Genomic DNA, 23,090 nt, shown 5'->3' with positions numbered 1-23,090 from the left:
TACATATAGATGGTATTGAGTTGTAAAAGAGTGTTAAAAAACAGAGCTGCAATGCAGCCCACAAAAAATTAGTAGAACGGTGAAATAAAGAGTAAACTTAAAATGTTTTCCAGTAAAATTATTTAAAAATAGTTGTAATATGTATTATATAACAACAGCTTATATATAATTAATAAAGAATTATGTATTTTAACATAATTTTCTATGAAAAAAAGCGTTAATTATAATTCCAAATACAAGACTCCCCCCCATTATTGAAATTAGGACCACCATTCACCGCCCACAAGCGGTGATACCACGTTTGTTCAGTACGGGCTTCAACTCGCCCTAAGACGGCTCCAGCCTATCTATATATTATAGTCCATATGACAGCAACATGCGGCACTTTTCATCTAATGAATTGAAAATGTACTTTCAGAGCAAAATAAGCGCTAGCTAAAATGGCCGCAGTATACAAAAATTGAATATGGATATGATACATCAAGTATTGCAACAACATAACATAATTACGATATTATGTAGGAACTGCAACAAATTTTACTAGCGAGAAAGCTCTTGTCCTTATAGTCCTCTAGCGGAGGGAAAAGAAACTAATAAGTAAGTAATGTATTCAGGGACACAGACGTGGTATAGGACAGAGTTGGGCAAAAAATTGTATAAAATTTCCGAATAAAAAATAACCGAAAGTTTTTTTTCGAACTCATTTTTATCAGATACATATTCACCACAGTTTATCCGTAAGATACTTTTCACGATTTTCATTTGTCATCAGTGGGTTATCCGAATCTCGAAGTAGCGGCGTATGCGTATTCAACGCCTCTAGCAGTGGGAATTGATTTGAGAGAATTTATTCGTAAGATACAGTTGATGATTTTCAAAGTATCTTTGACGATTATTCGAGACTCTAAAGCAGCGCCACTATTTATTCGACGGTGAATTCCGACAGATAATCGCAACTGAAATTTATCTTTGATTTTCGACGTATGATTTTCCGCGTAACATTGAGATTCATTCGAAGCTCGATGTAGGGAAGATGATTTATTTATTCAATTTTTTTATTCGTGACGAACATGTGGAATAGATGAAAATCACATGTATCTTTTATTCGTAATTTTATTCGATTCTCGAATAACCGACCTCCACCGACCTGCGACGTTGCCAAGTGGTAAAATGAAGTAGAACGTACTTTGTTTAGACAATTTGTTTAAGTAACAAAAATGTATTTAGTTTATTAGATAACTTTCGGTTATCTTTTTATTCGACAATTTTAGATAAATTTTTGCCCATCTCTGGCTTCTGACATATAAAACCGGATTTTGATTGTAGCCCTAAGATTGGGGTGACTTTTAGGAAATCAAATTGACCATTTTTTCTGAATTGCTCATTACGATATTTTTGCGTTAGTTTGAGCCCCTGTGAACCCTTGCAATTTTCGTAATACGTACCATGCGCAGTCTTTTCTATAATTGTTGTGTGATTTTACACAGAGTCATCGAAAAGCCACCCTCCTCCCCTTCGCCCCCTGTCAATCTGATAAATCAAAAATGTACTTTAAATTTCCTGAACAAAATTTTCATTATTATCATTTATCATTGCTTTACTGACTAAAGCTTTGCATAAAAAAATTTAATATGGATATGATATATTAAGTATTGCAACTTTCAAAACACAATTACGATATTGTATAGAAACTGCAACAAATTTTACTAGCGAGAAAGCTCTTGTCCTTATAGTCCTCTAGCGGTGTGAAAAGAAATTAATAAGTAAGTAATTTATGTAGGAGCACAGACGAGGTATAGGCAGAGAGGATAGGAGAGTGCTCACGCCTATCCTGAGGATAGTATCCTCTCTGGTATGAGGGCGTCTGTGATTTTTAGATGAAACAATCTCAGTGCTTACTATTCAAAGAACCGCGCTGTCAATTTTTAAACCAATGAATCATCTTATTGGATGCAACCACAGACAAGGTATAAGGATAGACTGTTAAAAAAATCAGAGGTTTTTTAGTATTATTTGTTTATTTTCTCGTATTCGCGAGACTGCAGTGACTATATATAGCTATTTTTTATTTTAATTCCTATCAGTGAGGATGCTGTGATGTTAGGTCTATCCCTTATAACTCGTCTGTGTAAGAATACACAGTTGATCAATCCAGTTGATTTCAATTTCCCGCTTACCTATACAAGCAGACCAACGATCGACTTCAAAGGTACCCTCTGGAGTGTCGCCTCTTGTTATACTTACTCCTTGACGTTGACGTTGACCCTCTTTGGTTGACGTACAATTGTTGCTCGTGCACATTGTTGACAGTTCTTTTTTCAGGGTATGTAATTATGTGTCGTATAATTTGTGCATAAAACAACAATTTATTTAACTATTAAAATTAATGTTTTAAAATGATTGAAAATGACAATCTGTGAACCAAAATATTATATTTTACATACTCCATTCTCGAGATCAAATTTTTATGTCTGTTTATGACTTTTCTGGTAAAGTTCACCCATATTTTAGGAAATTATTTAAATATGCTGTAAAGCTGATTTGTAATCATTAAATAATATACCATGAATATTGTAGCAAAACAAATAAGAACAGTTAATATGTTTACTGTTGATGCCTTATGATACATTTCTTTCATAATCACATTTATATTGCACAGTTAAGTATTTATTGTTTTCAGTTGTAGGAGTGTTATAAACAACTGCCAAAATTGAGAATAAAATGCGCAGAGCTCATTCAAGTAAGTTAACCAATATGGGAATATGATGTTCACTATAGTCAACTATAATTAAAACACATTTGGACTTTCTAACAGGTTATGCTTACGAGCCATTACCATCGACATCAACGTCAAGCCACAATGGCTTGGAAGATGAAAATGAAAGGATGACAGATCATTTAAAGGATAAGATTCATGCCTTGAAATCATTGTCAATTGACATTGGAAATGAAGTCCAATACCAGGACAAAATGCTTCGTGGAATGGTAAGTTTTTTTTTACAAATAATTGGTGATTAGAACTGTACAGATACATTCTATCAACTTCTGCGTTATTGTAGGATGACGATTTTGAAAGAACAAGTGGATCCTTAATAGGATCTGTTGCACGTGTATTACGTTTATCCAAAGGAAGTCACCACTATTATATTTTGTATTTATTCCTATTTTCCGTAGTTGTCTTTTTTGTGTTATGGATAGTGTTGAAATTTATCAACTGAAAAGACTAAGGACTAAAGAATATTTGAAAGGTATCATCATTCCTATATATTACATTCACACATAATAATCAACTGTGACATCATAAGGGCTAAAAGTATTTTAAATTTATTTATAAGCTGTACAGTTACAATTTTTGTTGGATTTTCTGTATAAATTATTATCTGCCTATGACCTATGATATAGCTAAATGTACATAAAGTAATGTAACTGTAAAAAGTTATTACGTTTACTAAATTAAAAATATTGTGTGTAAAGATGCACACATGTACAGATACATATACACAAATATATTTTAATTAAAATAAATCTTCTAAAATTTCAAATAATTGTTATTGGTTTATTCTTTATTCTATTATACATAGAGATGGTGTTTGAGAGCCGGAGCTCTATTTGCCCAAAATAATTATTATTGTCACTTAATATAATGTTCATAAGTTGGTAATACCAGAGAGGATAGGTAATACTGAGTACTCTGTACGTTGCCTTTATAATGTCGTGCATAGGACATCAATAATCGAAGAAAACAGTATCAAGTATTATCAAAAAGTCTTGCGTACAAAAAATGAAACAATATTATTTGTCTTCATAATGAATTCTCGCTCATTTGGCGGTTTCAATTGCTTAGCCATGAAGGGCAGTACTCTTGCAGTAGTCGTCAGCCAATCAGGGTATAGATAATCTTCCTCCGACTTCCTTACTGTCTCGCTGTACCGTCTAAACATCGAGACGTTGTAGAGGTGAAACTGTATACAGTAACCTAACATAATCTGACAACACACGTGTAGTGCTCGCACCGGTTGCGACAATTGCGAAATATCCCTCACAAACAAATATATCGTCATTTCTCCCCTCTACTCTCTACTACCTAAGTAAGTACGCCCAATGGTAAAATATTGGACAAGTTTTTTCACGCATGCGCGTCCAGTGCAGTAACGTATCTATATTGTGGAGAAAGTAGTGAGGTACTACTACCGAAAGTACCGAAAGAATTCAGGACGAGTCGACGATACAAGCGTGCTACGAATTGTTAGTAAGTTAATTATTAACATTTTATTGGCATACACATATTATACATTCATTTTTCAAAATTAAATCAATAAATTTTGTGAAATTATGCGGGGTGACCAAGGTACCTCATTTTATCTAAACTTTTACTTTACTGATGTTAAATTCGTCGCGCATGCGCGAGAGAAGTCGTCCAATATCTCATCACGTCACGTTGTCTGTTGTCCATTTTTCCTTTGCATCTAGCAACGATGTCTGACAGCAATTTTAATCACATCAAATGCAAAGCAGTGCGATATAAAAAATGTCAGAAATTAATGAGAGAAAAAGCGAAAGCTAAGAAAGAAGCCAGGAAGAAACGAATTCAAGAAGGGGCGCCGAAACAAGTACCGCACACTATTGAAAGTTTGAGAGAGAAAGATGAGACCACTGTTACTGGAAACCTTGATGATGAAGAAAACGAAGAACTCAAAGTTGATTTTGAGCATGACGAATTTTCGTCTTACTATAAACACTCATGCGACCCGAAAGTCTTGATTACGTATTGCGACAACCCAACAAGGAAAACCAGAATTTTTGGCAGAGAAATGACAAGGATAATACCAAACTCCACTTCTTTATATAGAAACAGGTCTGGAGTGAAAAAAATGGTGAAAAGTGCTATCGCTAAGGATTTCACTGATATTATTGTTATTAATGAAGATCAGTGTAAACCAAGTATCCTTTTTGTACATTCAAGATTGTTATACTACTGTCTTTGTTGTGTTTAATACTGTTTAAATACGCCATGTGGCTAGAGCGCTCCTATCAGTTACCAATGCTGGAAACAAAATACTTTATTGTTAATGTAAACCCAGTCGATTAATTATGCAAAACGTAATATGTACATGTACTGGTAATAATGACTATGGCATGGGGGAAATCAAAAAGATTAACGAACAATGTATCTGTAGATAATTCATGATTATAACTTTTGCTAGATGCATAAATGCGCCTATAGTCTACACTGATGACTTTTTCGAGATGTATATGTTTCCATAGTACTCAATAGGTTAAGAATGTTACCTATGTAAGTTTATTTTCCTTATCGAATTTCTTAGATGGTATGTTAGTCATTCATTTACCAGATGGACCAACAGCATACTTTAAACTTAGCAATGTTAAAATTACACCGGAATTGAGACGTAGTCATAAAGAAATTACAGAACATAGACCAGAAGTTATTCTAAATAATTTTACTACTCGCTTGGGTTACACAATTGGTAGAATGTTAGGAGCACTATTTCATTACGAACCTCAGTTCAAAGGTAGAAGGGTTGTTACATTTCATAATCAGAGAGATTATATATTCTTCAGGCATCATAGGTAAGATTTTTTGTCTGTAAAAGTATCTAAATCTAGTAAAACAATTATTAATGATTCTGCAATCACCTTAAAGGTCTAAGAATGTAATACATGTATACATTGCAGGTATCAATTTGATTTACGAAAAGGAAAACCTAGATTGAGAGAGTTGGGACCAAGGTTTACTTTGAAACTCAGGTATTTGCAGCATGGAACCTTTGATACCAAGTATGGAGAGTATGAATGGCTTATACAAGGTAGAAGGCACGATATGGAAACTAGTAGAAGAAAGTTCTTCTTATGAGTACTATTATTTAGCATAAGTATGTCCAAAAATGTGTGCTTCATGGTCGTAAATAGAACAATAAAGTTTTTACAAGAAATGTAAACGTTCTGATTTATTAGACTCTTATCAACTCTTGTAACAAAAATATTAAATATTTATATATCATTTAATAAAATGTACAAGCTCCTGTCTTCATTTGTTTTTCGTTTGTATATGTTTGCTAATTTTAGGTTTATAGAACTCGTAAAGTACATCAGTCCTTTTCATAACATAAACAGCAGCATTTAGACCGCCTATGTTTACACCTAACATTTTTGTTACCCAAAACATATCTCCAGCCGTTTGTAAAGCCTGCATAGAAAGATGTTAATATGGTTTTGTGAAAAAATATTGTTATCTGTATTTCAAGAACATACCATATTAAGGCTGCGTCTATCATAAGTAAGTAGAACCGATCGACCTGTTGACCTTTTTAGAATTCGTCCTAGTTCTATTAAAAATTGTTTATAAAGTATTCGGTTGTCTACCATTCGACCACTTCGTTTTCCAAATGGCTGTACCAAACATTAATTCGTTAAACAAATAATATTAGAATAATATCTTTCAAATGGTTAATATAATTACCATATCTGACACAACTATATCAACATATGAGTCTTTAAGTGGTAAATGTGATGCACTCCAGGATATTGAATCAATTTTACAATCAGAGGCTGATGCATCAACATTAGACTTTGTTCTAGTTATAGCTTTGACATGATTGTCGCCACCAATAACATAAGATTGAGAGTAGACTAAAGTGGCCTAGAATTTTCAGTATCAACATCTTTGAATATTACAATGAACACATAGAGACAAATATAAATTGCTTAAATTTGTTGGTCAACCTCTATTGGAATAGAGCCACCACCACACATTGGATCAATTATTATATCTCCTGGTTTAGGTTGAGCTAACTGTAGTAAATTATAACATACAGTTGCTCTAAGAGTAGTTGGTCCAAAGCACGTTATATTCCTACGATGCTTAGATTCGTGAGTAACACGTAAATGTGTTACAAGTTCATCTGTAAATAATATATGTTATATCTTACTATCAAAGTGATTTTGTGATCATATTAACTTACCATTAGTTAATTTGCAAACTATCTCTAAGTAATACGTAGTCAAATCTACAAGCCAGCAATATTTATCTTGTAGTTCTCCACCAATAGCCCTGGCAACTTCTCCTGACTCAAATGAGTGGTTGCCAGTTCTTTCACATGTTACTCTATATCTTAAAAGTTCATCTTTTTTAGTTTCAGATGGATCTTGACCTCTTTTTCTACCTTTATTTGTTGCAACTGTGGTAGGTGTATTTGAGGGTTTACGATCCTTTTTTGCTGCATTATAGTCTTCAATAGTTGGATATATTTTTCCATGGAAACCAGTTACACATTTCCAAGCATTTAAACCTTTTTCTAATTTCATACTGTTATGCACTGAATCTTTGAATAGTTGGAGATCAGCATCTTTACCAGATTCAGTGAACTTGAACTTTCTTACATCTGCAACTATGAATATATTGTCTATTGATCTCAACTCTTGGACCTACAAATATTAATATGGTATTAATATAATAACTATTCTTATATGTCTTTTAAAAATTATATATTATTGAATGACAAAATTTGGCACATAATAAGTGTTCAACATAAAAATTATTAATTAATTTTTAGAAAATATATTTCATGGAAAATTTCGTTACTATAAGCAAATTTGTAGTTTCGTTTTGTACAAACATTGTTGAAACAATGTTTTGAAATCAACTACATGAAAATAGTAGCAAAAGGTAAATACTTGTGCAAATTGATTTCGACATATATTAAAGAAGATCTTCCCACGCTCTTTAACAATTTTGATATCTTTATTCAATTTTTCTTTGCATTCATCCACTGCCTGCCACTCGAATCCTGAAATTAGAATGTAGTAGAGGTTACTCTGAAGAAGCACGTGCGTAGGTTTTTAATCAAACGACATATATGTATTTACCTGTGTCCACGGTTGTTGCTATCGTGAAAACATTATCGTTTGCTAGAGATTCAGTGAACAGTTTTTGTATATCCGACTCGTTATTCGCGTCCATTTCAAACGTTGATGCTTCAGCGTACGTATACGTATATTGTCAGTTCAACTACCACGTGATTGTACACGCGGTTAATGTCAAACTAGCGTTTCGCGTATCTTGATAGTTAAAAAGAAGAATGTAATCACATTTATATGCATATCCAATTAATTATCAAGTTCATGTTTTATTGAGATATACATCGCAAATATTTTTAAATGAAATTTTACATTTACATACGCTATATTTATTTGAAAAAAGATTCGATATAAAAATGTATTAAATATTAAATAGACTGTATAAAATATATTAATATATTAGTTGGTTCATTTGATTTTTGTAATGTATCATAACGCGAATAATTAAGATTATTTTGTGTCATTGTCGGTCTGTTACTTTGTTTTACTTTTCGGAATTAGTCAATTCTTTGACATGATTTTGAACTTTCTTTTATACCTTCATGGTCCTATTTCAAATTGTATCGATTGTTTAATCTGGCAATGGGATTCTATAGATTTCTATTGGTTTCTTTTTAAACCTAAGTGCCCCTATGATAAAGTACCATCCTCTATCTGTAACTTGAATATATTCTAAAATTGGCTCAGAAATTCCTCCTGAAATCGCGGGAATTCAATCAAAGTTGGAAGTCGCACCTTTTCGATTTTTCAATCTAATGTAATATTTCTTTTTAAGACTACATGTACCTCTATGACAAGATACCACAATTGTACATTCCTTATGGAATTATTGTATCTAAACCATATTGAACATTCTTAGCAGAAATGGAGTATACAAAAGACTCGATTCTCACTAATAAGCCCAGATTCGTGAGTTATCGGTAACGTCGAGCGCGACATTTAAATGATCCGGGGGTTCTCAGTGAGATCTCCTCAGGAAAAAGAAAAGCCGATTAATTTGCAATGTCTGTAAGGATCTTGGGTCCTTACAAGGATCTCGTGGCCAAAGTGTGTGATCAAAGTTCATCTCGCTTTCTGATTTTACCGTGCGGGGCGCTGAGCTCGCTGGCCGTGACGTAATGAAACACACTCGACAGTCGGAGGTCTGGGGGTCTGCAGAGTGACCTTGCAGTGTTTGTAAACAGACACACGTTGTCGTTTCGAAAGTCTCGGAAGATAGAACGGTTTCGGGATCGAACGAAGCCTTGTCATCGAGGATTCGCCTGGGAAACTTGACGAGGAGGTCGAGCTACGGAAAACATGGAGGTAGAGCCCGCGTGTATCGCGGAAAACGAGACGGTGAGTCAACAATTTCTGGCTGATGTGTAGGTGACAACGTGCTCGCGCGATGCAAACTGCCATGGAAAACTGGCGACGGGATTACCCGTGTTAAAACGGATTACACCATGTTGTGCAAAGAGGGCGCGCGGGCAAAATGTTCGACTTTTTCCCCTAAATACGACAACAAAGGGCGTTGTTTCTTTGCTTTGACGTCAGTACCTGTAGGATCGAGGGTTTGCCAAGGGATCGTGGGGTGGGGGGCAGGCACAAGGGTGGCTGTTTTTGTCTCTCTGTGTGCACCGTCGTCGTGGTGCGTTCGTGTGGTGGACCTGTGTCGTTCGATGTTGCTGACTCGCTTATGGTTTCGCATTCCTGTCGGCTGATCGCGCCACCCTCCATCTTGGTTCCCTAGATCTCACCACGATGGCGTTGCCGTCATTAAATTCGGTCACGTGACCGTCAGGCGCGGAATCTACGGGAGCTTGCTTCGGTAAAACGTCGTTTGATATCAAACGCTTGTAACCGACGCAGTTGATATCGTTGAATCTATATCTCGAGTAGCTGTCGTGTTATTATTGTCTGCTGGAGTAAACAGTGTATGTAAATAAGTCGGTTGAAAGTGCGCGCAAGAGAATCGTGAAAACGGAGGTGGTTTTGAGTCATGATTCAGCTGGAGTCTAGTAAGTAATGGATAGACGATCTTTATATTAAATTCAATATTTGGAAACACATTTTCAGACTGTCACGTCAAATAGAACTTTAACTCGTTTTAAAAAGTTCCAATATACATAGTTAGCTTACATTACGAAATTAGACTAGTCGATACGTTAAGATTTACTATAGTACAGCCGTAGTGGTATGTACACTTCGTAACTGCGATCAAGTTACAATAAATAGAAATGAACGTAGTGTGACCGCAAAGTAACGTTTTTACCGAATCGTTTCGTCAGAAATACACTTGTGGTCATAATAGATGTCCACCCCACCCCTGTTACTTCAAGCTTACAATATAGAAGTGGAACGGACAGTTATTATAACTGTGCATTTTAACTGTCTTCTTTCGAAAAACAGGTTATAGCAAATTTATGTTTAAGTTTAACAAATATTCTCTGCGCTCTTTCGCTTTATGTTTTGCAAATAATTTTACGACGAAATCGCATTGCTCTCGTTACTTGCTGCATATCATTTTAGGGAACATTGATTGTTTAAACTGTCCCAACATATTGTGCCACCGACTAATTACCATAGCCAGAAAATCTGAATGCAGTTGACGTCGTACATTTTGTTATATGTTTTCAAAATCTATACTATACTATACTATACGTCGTTTAGTCACAGTGGAATTCCGCATTAATCTTTAGAGGGCCGGGGTGGCTGTTGTAACAGCCCGGGATAAATTTCGGAATTTTGTGTAACATGTTGGTCGTATATACTAAATAAATTTGTTATAGAGAAAGTTCAAGTTTTCCATGGAAAAATGCCGGCTTTCTAAATTCTTGCACTATGTTCGCTTTATGGCCAGCTTCCAGTATGCACCGAATGGTGCAACGAATACGATATCTAGCTTTCGGGAATACCCGTGGAATTTCGAACGGAGTAGTCCGCTTTCGGTTCGAGCTCGGGTTGATATTTTAGCGAGCATTGTTTGCAAATTCGCCACGCGGTTCGAACCGCCGAGGCCAGGTGCGTGCGCGCGTGGAGCGCCGCCAGATGGCGTCGCAGTCGTTTAGCGCTACCGGTTGCACTGTTCGGGCACCGGTACCGCGGCACCACGTCCCTGAACGCTGCGTTCTAGCCCGTCAACTGCGCAGTTGACACAGCCCGCACGTCGTGTAGCACCGGTGAGTTTTCAGCAGAGACACTGTTCTTCTTTTTTTCTTCTCGATTTTCCGTCGTTCGGCGACCCGTACGCGACGACTGGGTCGCGCGTGCACCTCTCGGTTCGTTCACCTCGAGCGGGCCCAGTCATCGAATTATAACTGCTCGGTCATTTACAAGCCACCGAACCCCTGTTGACCCACGACCGGCGAAACGCACCGCGAAATAACGCTAACGGTTCCCCAGATTTTTCGGGTTCGCATAGTCCGTCCCATTAACGCGAACTCGAGCTTTTCACGGGACTGCGTCGCAGACCTCGCAGATCCACGGTTTTGCAATTGCGACGCACGGATTCGCTCGTGCTCCGCCGAGAACGCCGAGGAGCGACGCATGGCACGGAGCTGGGTCATCGATTAACTAATATCATTATTTCCGAAAGCGTTTCCACGAATAATAAACCTTGGAGTATCGGAATAGTTAACATAAATTTAATTCAACCAGTTTATAGTTCGCAGGGGGGAAATTTCTCGGTGGGTCAAATCCGACCCAGCTCCGCCCTTTGGTTAAGTCGTCATTATTTATAAAAGAATAATAAACCTTCCAATATCGAAGTATCGAATATAAATTTACTTGGACGAGTTTTTAGTCCGTAGAGGGTAAATTTCTCGGTGGGTCAGAACCGACCCAGCTCCGCCCTTTGGCTAAGTCGTCATTATTTATAATAGCGAATCCACGAATAATAAGCCTTCCAGTATGGAAGTATCGAATATAAATTTACTTGGACAAGTTTTTAGTTCGTACGGGGTAAATTTCTCAGTGGGTCAATACCGACCCAGCTCCGCCCTTTGCCAAACTCGTAATTACTTATAAAAGCGAATCCACGAATAATAAACCTTCAAGAATCGAAATATTGAATACCGGATCAATTGAACTAGGTTTTAGTCTGTATATCGTATATTTTATAGTGGGTCAGGAATGACCCAGTTTCGCATTTTGTCTAGTTGATTAAACAATGCGTTCGACACTTGAAATATTGACCCCTGTGGGAATTGCGAATTACTATACGCTATCCACTGCGCAGTTTTCGCGTTGAACAGCTCACTTACCAGCTGTGACTTAACAGTCCTCAAAAAATCATTTATAAATCCTACAGCTTCAATTAGGTTGTACATTTTTCAATTTCTTGCGATGTTATATACGTTCGGACCTGATAAAATTGGGTTGCATAGCAATTTTATTCGTAGAGCAACAAATTGTTTGCAGGAAATAACTCCATTCCAGATTATCATTTGAAAGAAAATGACTAGGCTTCGTTTAGATACAGTACACATTTGCAAAGAGCTTATTAAAAGACATGTTGTAACTAAAAGTGTTAGGCTTCGTCGGCAATAACATGCACGAGTTGTGCAAGAAGAGTTCGTGAAAAATGTACGAATGAAAAAATGCAGTAAATGTCGATGCCTTTGATTCAGCCGCTACGGGGGCTATCTCGTGTCGCATAAGAACAATGGATTATCTTACCGCTTCTTTTCTTTTCACGATTACCGGTGATTTTCTGTACGCCTTCTTCCCTTTGTTTTCTCTGACGTATTTCGACGTTATCGATTGTTGAAGAGAACGGCTACGTTCTCGAGGAATCTCCGCAGAAAAACAACAGATAGTTTTCTTGTCGTGCTTGCTTCGGTCGAAATGAAGAATCGCTCGCAATTTCGAAAAAGGTTCTCGAAGCCTATACGAACTTTTGGAGCAGGATTATCTAACGTCAGATTTCTGGATCCATTCTTCAATCACTCTGTACATTTTCGCACACGATGACTACGCCATCTTGGGTGTTCCGTGGTTACATCAGGGGCTCAGGCACTTTATAGTTACATTAGCATCTTAGGCACTTCGTGGACATGCTAACGTTTTGGATACTTTATGATCACTTTATTGGCCTGGGTACTTTATAGTTAGATTAGTATCGTGCGAACTTTACGGTCACATTAGCAGTTTAGGCAATTTATGTGCACGCTGGTTTAGCGAGTATATGCGAATACGAGGGACCGAGGAAGATCGTAGTTAATCCTCAAAGAGTAACCATTTCTGACTACTGCAGGGTTAGTTGAGGTTCATTCACAGCCTAATCAATTCTTTCATTGTTCAAGTCATTTCTTCTACACGCATTGATCATCTTATCAATCGAGCATCTACTTCAGGCATATTTACATCTACCGCTACATGTTGGATAACCAGATAATGATTTTGAAACGCTGGGTCATTGCGTTGGTAGTTCTTTGGTAACGCTGCACTAATGAATTAAGTACTCCGCGGTTGGTTCTCTATCTTGAATACATCATGTCTACCCTAGTATCTTGGGTACTATGTGATTGCATCATTATCGTCCATACCTTGTGATCATATTAATATTTCAGATAGCTTATGTCCATGCTGCTATCTTCGGCACTTTGCATACTTCGTTCCCACCTACTTCTACGTTGATTCGGTATAAGTGCTCGGCTGCTGCATATCAGTGCCAGTCTTCAGCAGTCTTTGCTTTACCGAGCAATCACGCTACCGGTCGGTGCCACTCGCTCCCAAATAAGTCGGACCCGGTTGTCCATCCATTGCGCAAGAACCGCAACGACAAACTCGATCACGAGTCGCATAACGCCTCGAAGAAACGAATTCGAAGTGACGAATTTCTGGCCGCGGCGTCTCTATCGATAGCCCGATACGTTCGCGGTGCAATTGAAGCGTGGCGAAACGACGACACATCGTCCCGACAGATGTTCCTCTCGCCGTAAATCTCTTACGACGGCTGCTTATCGATAGCAGCACGCGCCACGCTCGACACCTTCTCGCTCGGCCTTCGACCCATAAATTCTGCATTCAGAAACGAACTGCATTCGCGAATGCACCAACCGAAAATCGTCGCGGCGGCCGCACCTCCGTCGAATCGGCTCTTCCTTCGCGATTAGTAAGCACGCGTGTTCTCGTTAGCCGATACTTAAATATTTGTACTATCTTCTTTATCGGTCGATTGAATTGCACCATTGTTACCAGCTATCGGCGGATGCACGTTCACGTTTCTATTAGCCGAGGCACTATTGTGGCCTGTACTCTGGAGATCAGCTGCACAGTGCTGCGTTTCATTTGCGTCGTGTTAAACGGTTTGCTGGGTTCCCGTCCGTAATCAACTGATTTTAAAGTTGAATTCGTTCGTTGACCCAATGAATACTGAATCACGAGCCGTCACGCGGAAACCGTGGGGGGTGGGGGGGGGGGGGGTCGTCGAACCCACTTTTTATATATTTGTCGTGAAGACGTTTTATAATATTTGAGTATGCTTTAGAAGAAAGATAATATACGTTTTTGCATTGAATATTTTTTTTTCAAATAAACAAATTTTTTTAGTTAATAAATTCTATCACTTCCATCTGTTTCTTCTGCACGTTCAAAGGGGAACTAGTTCTTCAATAGCATCGTCCCACATTTCGAGTAGAGAAATCGTTGCCACAAATGTTTAATTTTTAAAGTAAAATATAAATATAAAAAATGAAAATGAAATGGTTTATCGGAACTAAGAGTGCAGGCAGCTGTCGCATAGTACGTTTTCGATTTCTTATAGTCGGTGCTTTTTGTGCATACAGCGATGGGGTTTTTTGAATATGAAACGTACAGGTGTATGGAACAATAATTTTTTGAGAATTTTTTACTGAAAGTAGATACACTCAAATTTAACGGTTTTTAAGCTTTGGGTTCGAGCTCGTTCGACCAATGACCGAGAAGGTTCTGAAAATGACTGTTTCAAACTGTTATAGGGTGATCTGTGCAGTGAATGAACAGCTTCCAGTGAATGAACATAATTCGTATTAAACGAAAAAACAACATTTATGATGCCCTCTTCATGTTGAAATTTATGCAGCAATTGTATTGTAAGTTCACAGACGTTTCGCTAAAGAGATCTAATTTTTGTTTTATAACCTGTTCGCCACTACATTAATTTATTTAGCGGTTGTTCGAACGACATCCCACGTACTCAAGGTAAGTATTGTCGTGAGATAGCAATTTGTATTTTTTGGTAGTTCAATGGTCTCATAAGTTGGGATAATTATTATTTGCTGGGGTATCTTTGTTCATTCGTTAGAAATTGGTGTTTATTGGTCATTTGACCCATTTTTCCATTTACTACTATGGCAGATTTTGAACACAAGCTACAACCATCAAATATTGTTAGTACTGTGTTCTGGAATGTACGAACTTAACAATGGCTTCTTATAGAAATAGCACTTAGGAAATGAAATAACGATTCGAGAATACTAATTTCAGCAGACCTGCAGTTTAAGTGTTCATTCATTGGAGTCACACTATATCGGTTCTGATTGAAACAGTTGCGAAGAACCGAAATAATGTTACAGTTGTTACGAGGATATCGGTTCTGGCTTATATCGATTGCGGTTACGATTATCGAGAACCGATATTCTTTCCGTTTTACAACTGTCATATTTCAGTTCCTAAAAATAACCGCAGAACCGAAAAGTAACACTTATAGAACCGCTATAATAATCCAAACCTAACCGTAACCGATATAAGCCAGAACCGGACATCCTCGCAACTGGACTGTCGATTTTTGTGCAAAATAAAAATTGTTCAAATCAATTAAAAGAAACTCAAGCTAAATAAAAACGCAATGTGTCTCTTTCAACACTTTTAACACTTTGACTGCCAAACTGGAAACCTCAAAAATTCCCTAAAATCAAAGTAAGTTATTTCATAAAATAATAATTGAAAAAAATTAAATGTATGATATCGAGTAGTCGTCCAACTTTCTTACATTTTACTGATCCTAATCAAATTTGGTACAACGAATATATTAACATAAAAATTCATTTTAAAACCTGGACGAACAATTCGGTCACCCACATATGTGTCACATGGCAGTCAACGTGTTAACATCATTGAATTCTTCTAATGTCTACAGTTTTGTATTTGTCTACTCCATTCTTGTCGTAAATGTTCAAGTAAAATGTACATAACATTATTTCAGTTTTTCACAACTGTTTCGAGAAACAGACATAGTAGCTGTTACCCTCCCCTGATTTCAACCCGCCCCTTCTTCAATTCGTTTGAAATACACAGGAATCGGTAACATATTTAGAATAAATGCAAAACGTGTGGGACCAAAATTGAACATGACGATCCGCGTTGGAGGGAAGAGCGTCATGCCGCGATTCCACTTCGAGATTCGTCGTTTCTCGATCGCGGCCGGTATTTACTGGTCCGGGACAGCATCCCAGCCGGATGTGTCCGAGTCCGAACGGGAAAGTTCGGCCGCTGGTCGCGAGTTACCGGCGTTCCAGGGAAATTTACGGGATTTTCGCGGGCACACGATGATTTCGCCGCGCCGCTTTGCCATTGTATTCGTGGGACCGGCCTCGTTCATTGTTACGCGGCGGCGCGGCTGGAAAATTACGAGGCCTCCCTTCGTCTCTTCCTCTTTCGCGTTCCCTCGTCCGGTCTGGGTTAGTATCCGCCGAACAATGACGTGGAAAAGCCCAAGGAGGCTTGAAACGCGCGTCCCAGCGTATTGCTTCCTCTCTTTTCCTTCCTCCGCGTTTTTCTTCTTGCTTCCGCGACACTCGCTCGCCGAGAGCAGCACGCGTTTGGCCCTTCGATCCGCGGGTTCATCCGGGCCAGTCTACTTCGCCGTTAATCGAGTAATCTACGAGCGGCAGAGCGCCGAATCGAATTTTCGCGTCGATGGATCCTCGAGGAAATTCGAGACCAGTGAAAACGGACGAGGGCTTTTTGTCTTTGGCCGGCTGCAAACGTTGGTGACTCGTCGCCCGAAATAGACGGCACGCCCTGCGGTTCTTTAGGAAACGTGGAAATCGAGTTCCATGTCTGTTGGGCATCGCCCATGCTTCTCGGGAAAAAATGAGCCTCAAGTTTGCTCACCTTTGGCACTCTGCTTCGTAAGTTCGTCTATCCTGATTCCAAGCTGCGCAATTGCCAAACGATTGTGCAATCATTCCTCTTTAAACAGATTTAAATGTACCGCGGCCATTGAACCTTCAAATCTGAAACGAAACAAACACTGAATAGGAGTATCCACTTTTCTAAAACCTTCCTAAAAGACTGAAAGCTTTATAACAATTTAATTTCATGTATGTACAGTTTGTGCGGCGTTATTCACTGCACCTTGTTTCCACACCTTTCTCATTCCTCTATCTTCGAAATCTGAACGATTTTCACATCTTTCTGCATCCGACAGCTGCGCTGCTTGCTTCGAACCCACTAGGTCAGTTGGTCTCGCTCTGATAACGATTATAAATTTTCCTTCGTACCTCGAACGGGCTGTACTCCATCTCGGTTCACCATTGATGAATCAGACGCAAAAAAAAAAAAAAATGGGGTCAGTCGTTAAAAACTCAGCGCGCACTGCGAATCATTAACCGACCACACGGAGTCCAATATTCCGGCCGTGCGCTCTGAACAGCCTCGTCAAAGAATCAAAATAATAATTGTCGCTTTTGATGAAAAGTCCGGTCTGAAAGGATTGAAACTCGACCCAGAATCTCGCGGGAGCCGGGCCTCATAACGCCTTGCGTTCCCAAGAATATGAGCGCCGTTCCATTTCATTTGAAAGAGGCTCGAGAAGAGTCTGGACAGCGCCGTCGGAAGGACAATCGGCCGAAAGTCTCCTTGTTCGTCGGCGTTCGCAAGTTGAACGGCGCTCGTCCGAGCCTCGATTTCCTCTTGCGAGACTCGGTTTGTAGGTCGTCGTTGAAAGAGCGACGAGGATCGCGCAACCTTCGCCGAACGGAGGTAATAATAAGGTTGCACGCTCGTTGGATCCGGTAATCGCCACGCGCGCTCTCTCGCCGCGATAATGTCCGCCCCTCTCCCACTCGGCTCCTCGGAAAATGTACATCACCAGCGTTACCGGGACCGCGAAAAGCTTCGCGAACCTGTTCGACAAATTGGCGCCGATTGGATCGTCGGTCAAACAAATTCCGCCGCGAATCCCCGACACTTCGTTGATGAAGTGTTTGCCCTCGATTCGGTTCGCTCGGCTTGTTCGAGTCCGTGCCCCAAGTTAAATTCGCGAGTCAACGGTCTTGGTTTTTGATCGTTGCGATTAAGTTGGAACGAATTTTTACGAATGCGGATTTCGTGCTCACGGTTCGCGAAATCGAACGGAGCGAAGTTTCCGATCGACCCTTACACATTGCTCGAATGGTTGTTCGAGCGACTTGCCGCGAACTCGAAGCATCTTTTATGGGACTTGGACGGTTCGAAGACCCGACTGCGCGAGCACCCATTCGCTAATTCGCGTGTTCCATTTCATCTACTTCGCGGAACAACTTTCGGACGATCACCTTCCGAGTGGAAAGCCTTTAATTACAGAGGCACGGGGACCGTTCTTGCTCTATTCCGTTGGCCTACGCTCCCCACCTTCGCGCCGCTCTTCCACATTTCGCGGAAAGAACTGGTCCGTTCAATTAATTTTCATTATTAACGGAATTACTCCCCGAGTCCCTCAGCGAGGTCTCTCTCTCTCTCTCTCTCTCTCTCTCTCTCTCTCTATCTCGGTCGCGTTATGGCAGCCGCTGATCCCCTCTATGTCTTTCCTCCTTTTCAACTCTGTCGACCATTTTGAGTTAGATAACCACTTCATCTTGGTCCCGACCTCGCTCTTTTTCGAGGATTTTAACCCATTAACGCCTGGCGACCTATTTCTCCGACACTTTCGTTTTGTTGAGTTTTCGTTGGCCGCGCCGGCTGCGAGAAATTAACATAAAACAGTGATCGATGTGGAACGAGAACGTTAACGAGGTAATGCGGCGCTGCGTCGCTGCTTTTAAACTTTGGAACGCGTGTTTTTTTCCCGACTGATGCTGAAAATGTACATCATTCGGATGCTTCGCTATTCGACGAAATTTCAAGGATTTTTGACGTGTACTCGTATTTTGTGGTCGATTCCGCGGTCTGTATTTAAGTGTCGAGATCTCTTGAAATTTTTAATGACTACAGAGTCCTATCCAGCGAAGTCTCGCTCGTTACTATATTACAATATCATTCTTGCAATTTTACTTCCTTCTTCTTCTTCTTCTTCTTCTTCTTCTTTACCTCCTTCAATGCCTGCCGTCTGACCATTGCAGCTTTATCCCCTTGCCTTACGACTCCTCTGGCAGCTGCGCTAATTGGAGCTATTCCAACGTTAATAACTTACCAGAACGGCAAGAAAATTGTTCGGCGCTATATCTACGTTTATTTTAAATTGAATAATATTCGGGTTCATTAGATTCCGTTTGCAATCTTTAGCTGGAATCCGATTCGATGTTGGAAGGGACTAACGTAACGAGGGCGGATTATTGTAATCAGCCCGTTAGTGCGGCTAATTTTAATCATCTTCAGCTGATTAGCTCTCGAACTACCAGACGAACCAAACTGACCCGTTTCTTACTCCACAATTATCGAAAACGTACTTTTGTGAAATACTAATAACTGGACCGCGGATTTTATGCATTTGTAATAAACACGTGTAGGTACAATTACAAACGGCAAAAAGATTGAAAGAATTTGGTAGCGCCGATAAATGATTTCCAACCCTATAAAGTTATTAACACGTTCAGCGCCAAAAATCAATCCCAGAGATTCTCACAAAATCCGTGTAATTTAATTAATGAAACCGAAACTAGAAATTTAAAATGTATTATGTCACAATAAAAATGAATTTCTAAACCTAGTCAAAAATCACTGTCACTCATATGCGACTGACGCGGCAGTTGACGTGTTAAAGGAGGAAAGACATTTTTATTTGACTCTCCTTTCTTTGTAACTGATATAGGACATTTTTATTTTGAATAATCATCCGCAGTCTATTGATAAAATAAAGTTACAAGTAATTCGTGACATTTTTAGCGGACGCGATTAGAATGTGCTACAAATTGAACTTAACCATTAATTTTCCTTTTATCGATCCACAAGCTTGACTCCACCCGACTGCCGCTTCGGGTACCCGAACATTGCATACTTTCAGGAGCGGATACAAATTGCTTCGACTAAGCCCTTACAATTTTAGAAGAAAAAAAAAATAGAACCTAGGTAGAGTGTTAATTAAACCGACCTAGAAATATCGGATGAGCTCGCGACAAACACCTGGCTGCAGGGTGTAAAAACAAGAGGATTAATCGGACCACTAATTTCGATCGTTCGTGTAACGCGTTCGGAGGATCGGCTTTGTGAGGATCGGGTCGGCGGGTACGTGTCCGCGTCGCTCGTTCCGTATTAACCAAGCGGTGGTGGCGTGGCATGGCGTGGTGTGGCGCGGCGACGAGTGGTGCGTTTCACGCCAGTAGATTAAATCACGGTTACGCGCGGACCGTAAGAGGCCAGGCTGGCGCGAAGCGAGCCGCGTAACGCGGCCTTTGCGCTCGAGGAATACGCGTAAGAGGGAATCGTCCGGCGAGCTGCGAAACTACAAAGCCTCCGCTCTCGATTGTGTACAGTGTGGTTTACGAGCTTCCGGTCTCCTACCGAGCATCCGGCTCCGCTTCGCACCGCTCCGCACCGCTCCGCACCGCTCCGCACCATAGAATTTCTCCCACAACGATCGCGCGCCTCTTCGTTCCGTTATCTCGTTCCCGGAGGATGAATCGGCTCCCCGGACCGGGTCTCGAATCTCCCATATATGGCCGTGCCTCGCCAACAGGATCATTGTCCTCCGTCCCGTGCCATCCTAAAATGGGTATATGCACCTTCAAATGCCATCGGCTGCATTGAGCCACTCTCTGAATGTAGATCCGCGCTGATTTCCGGCGCGTTTCGTTTGTACCCGACCACTGTCCTGGAAGTTACTGCCTGGTGTTTGACTTCTTCTTCTTCTGTTACAGTTCACTATACCCGGCCCCTATCCATCTACGAATTACCCGCCACGCACGAGTTTTCGATTCTAGATAGCGGGACGTTCCTTATGTCGGACCAGTTCAGCAATTAGCTCCGTAAATCGTGTTCATATTTTCGAGCCGAAAAGAAAATTGTCTGAGACATTACGTAGCTGGAATTCTCGATATATGTCAGCAGCACGGGTCTCGATGTCATTTATCGTCCAGGAGTCACTATTCTTTCCGAACATAGAAAAGGACAGCGATACTCGCCGTCGAGGTCGCCAAGTAGTGTGAACATAACACGGCTCGGGTATATCGGTGTGAGACCAGCACTACCAAATATGATATAATTCCAATGATATTTACATGTGCAATGAACGATTAAAGTATCGGTTTCTTTCGGTGAGAGACTGGAGTGAGCTCAGGTCTTTAAATCAAAACTTAAACTTTTTTTATTATCAATTACTTTTTTATGAGACTTTCACCAATATATTTGTGGAATTTTTCTGATTAAAATGATACCGAACACGATACAATTCCGATCATATTTACACTAATTTTCTAGTTTAAGTAGTGGTCACCTGGCCACCTGGATGTTACACACCCCGGCGACCGAGGTCTCTCTTCTTGGCCCCTCACGGGGTATACCTCGCGGTAGTGGGGATAATTCCGCGACATTTATCGGCCATGCCCTGGCGACATATATAGAGAATTCACCGTATTTTCAAAGCAGTTTCGACGGTCCAATTTGGGAAACCGGTCTCCAAATTTGATCTAAAAGTTCGTACGTTTTATGTCTATGCGCGAAGGAACGTTAACCTCTGACCCCTCAGAAACTAATTGTTAACTCAACTTGAGAATTGACACCGATTCATGTCCTGATGTACGCTATCATTTGACACAAAAAGGAGCTCGAAAATTAGAGTTTTTGGGACGTTCGCCGAGGATTTTGAATTTTCCGAGAATTTTCACTGTCCCCGGTTCAGCCGGGACCGACGACGGAAACGACTCCGCGAATCGGCGAAATTCTTGCTGTCGTCGATGAAAATTGTCAGGCACAGGAGGGATCGCGTATCGTCGGTCGCGATATGTGTCGGGCCAGAGAATCGACGGAAGTGTCAGCGTCAGTGGTCGATCGACGTGGTTCCCCGGCTTCCGGGACAGCGGACATGTTCCATGACCCAGATCGCGCACGCGGAAGTAGTACAAAACGGCTTAATCTAATTTTTCCGTTTAACCACCTAGCCGCCACGCAGCGCGGAGTTGTTCGTTCACTGACATCACCTGTCGAGAGTTAATTATACTCTTGGCTTTAAGACGGGGTCGGTAGCGTCGTAATAGTCGGCCTTTACACACGCGAAATCCTTACAGGAACGTGCCCGTCTCTCTCGCGCCCTGTCCCTCTGGTTTGCTCCTTCTCCATCTGTTCCCGTATCTCGTTGCTCATCGCGGGACACCAATTCCATTTTCTGTCCACAAAGAGCTGCGGCGGCCGCGAAAGAAGGACGGAAAAAGGGATAGAGGAAGCAAGACATAGAGCAAAAGATAGAGGGATGTAGACAGAGTGAGAGGTGGAGGGAGCGAGACATGAACCAGAAATAGAGGAAGGGAGGCAGCAAGATGCAGACAGAGAGAAAGATTGAGGGAGTAGAGGATGAACACTGGGTGAGATAGAGGGAGCAAATGGTAGACAAAGCCAGAGCACAGCGTGAAAGATAGAGGGAGCAAGTCGTGGATTAGAGATAGAGAAAGGTGTGGAGGTAGCAAGAGGTAACCGGAGATGTTAGAGAGAGCGAAAGATAGACACATACCAGTATCTCATAGTAAGATAGAGGGAGCATACGGTGGACAGTAGCAGTGACGGAGGGAGCTAAATACGGACTAAAGTAAGAAAGGAAAGAAATACAGAGGCTAAGGTAGAGAGGTAGCAAGATGAAGACAGAGAGGAAGATTGAGGGAGTGGAGGATGGGCAGAGATACAGGGAGCAAAAGATAGACAAAGCAAGGCAGAGTTAGAGATAAATGGGTCGGTCAGAATAATGGAAACATTTGAGTCGTGTGCTTATAAGATTAGTTGCCACGAAATTGTACATAATCTATTCATGAACCGTGTTGAGTGCAAACTACGAAGCTATTGAAACTAATGAAGCGACGATGTGTAATCCATAGTCATTTCTCGATGTTCTCATTATAAAACTTTCT

At 40.3% G+C, this 23,090-nt stretch overlaps 4 protein-coding genes and 1 long non-coding RNA gene across 8 annotated transcripts in view; 3 read left to right on the top strand and 2 right to left on the bottom strand.

The window, feature by feature from the left end:
* Positions 1–2,249: 2,249 nt before the first annotated feature.
* Bet1 (blocked early in transport 1) lies at positions 2,250–3,545 on the top strand. Of its 2 annotated transcripts, none has more exons than XM_076785339.1 (4): positions 2,250–2,323; positions 2,681–2,740; positions 2,816–2,985; positions 3,060–3,545. In XM_076785339.1, exons 2-4 carry the CDS (start codon positions 2,722–2,724, stop codon positions 3,216–3,218), a joined length of 348 nt encoding a protein of 115 aa, XP_076641454.1. In that variant the 5' UTR covers positions 2,250–2,323; positions 2,681–2,721; the 3' UTR covers positions 3,219–3,545. The 2 variants fall into 2 exon arrangements, with proteins under 2 accessions (XP_076641454.1, XP_076641455.1); XM_076785340.1 differs by having other exon boundaries at positions 2,256–2,335; positions 2,690–2,740.
* A 775-nt stretch (positions 3,546–4,320) lies between these two features.
* Positions 4,321–5,951, top strand: LOC143352658 (putative ribosome production factor 1). The gene is made up of 3 exons (XM_076785336.1): positions 4,321–4,941; positions 5,325–5,589; positions 5,695–5,951. Exons 1-3 carry the CDS (start codon positions 4,476–4,478, stop codon positions 5,870–5,872), a joined length of 909 nt encoding a protein of 302 aa, XP_076641451.1. The 5' UTR covers positions 4,321–4,475; the 3' UTR covers positions 5,873–5,951.
* Positions 5,904–8,074, bottom strand: LOC143352656 (tRNA (guanine(6)-N(2))-methyltransferase THUMP3). 2 transcript variants are annotated; one of them, XM_076785334.1, is made up of 7 exons: positions 7,885–8,074; positions 7,693–7,805; positions 6,981–7,443; positions 6,742–6,920; positions 6,479–6,658; positions 6,271–6,408; positions 5,904–6,205 (listed from the first exon to the last, which is right to left on the bottom strand). In XM_076785334.1, the coding sequence occupies exons 1-7, from the start codon at positions 7,976–7,978 to the stop codon at positions 6,047–6,049; spliced, it is 1,326 nt and encodes a 441-aa protein (XP_076641449.1). In that variant the 5' UTR covers positions 7,979–8,074; the 3' UTR covers positions 5,904–6,046. The 2 variants fall into 2 exon arrangements, with proteins under 2 accessions (XP_076641449.1, XP_076641448.1); XM_076785333.1 differs by having other exon boundaries at positions 6,017–6,205; positions 7,666–7,805.
* Positions 8,075–8,505: 431 nt separating this feature from the next.
* Positions 8,506–9,179, bottom strand: LOC143352665 (uncharacterized). Its single transcript, XR_013081984.1, has 2 exons — positions 8,960–9,179; positions 8,506–8,843 (listed from the first exon to the last, which is right to left on the bottom strand). It is a non-coding gene; the product is annotated as an uncharacterized LOC143352665 (long non-coding RNA).
* Positions 9,029–23,090, top strand: part of Reptor-bp (REPTOR-binding partner) — a 31,726-nt gene continuing 17,664 nt past the window's right edge. For both annotated transcript variants that reach the window (XM_076785338.1, XM_076785337.1), the window contains exon 1: positions 9,029–9,213. In XM_076785338.1, coding sequence (XP_076641453.1) covers positions 9,175–9,213 — 39 coding nt within the window. In that variant the 5' untranslated portion in view covers positions 9,029–9,174. The remainder of the gene's footprint in view (positions 9,214–23,090) is intronic.

This window comes from Halictus rubicundus, chromosome 3, assembly GCF_050948215.1.
Source record: "Halictus rubicundus isolate RS-2024b chromosome 3, iyHalRubi1_principal, whole genome shotgun sequence".
In the NCBI taxonomy this organism is placed as follows: Eukaryota; Metazoa; Arthropoda; class Insecta; order Hymenoptera; family Halictidae; genus Halictus; species Halictus rubicundus.
Note: the sequence above shows the minus strand (reverse complement) of the source record. Positions and strands in the feature narration are given on the sequence as shown.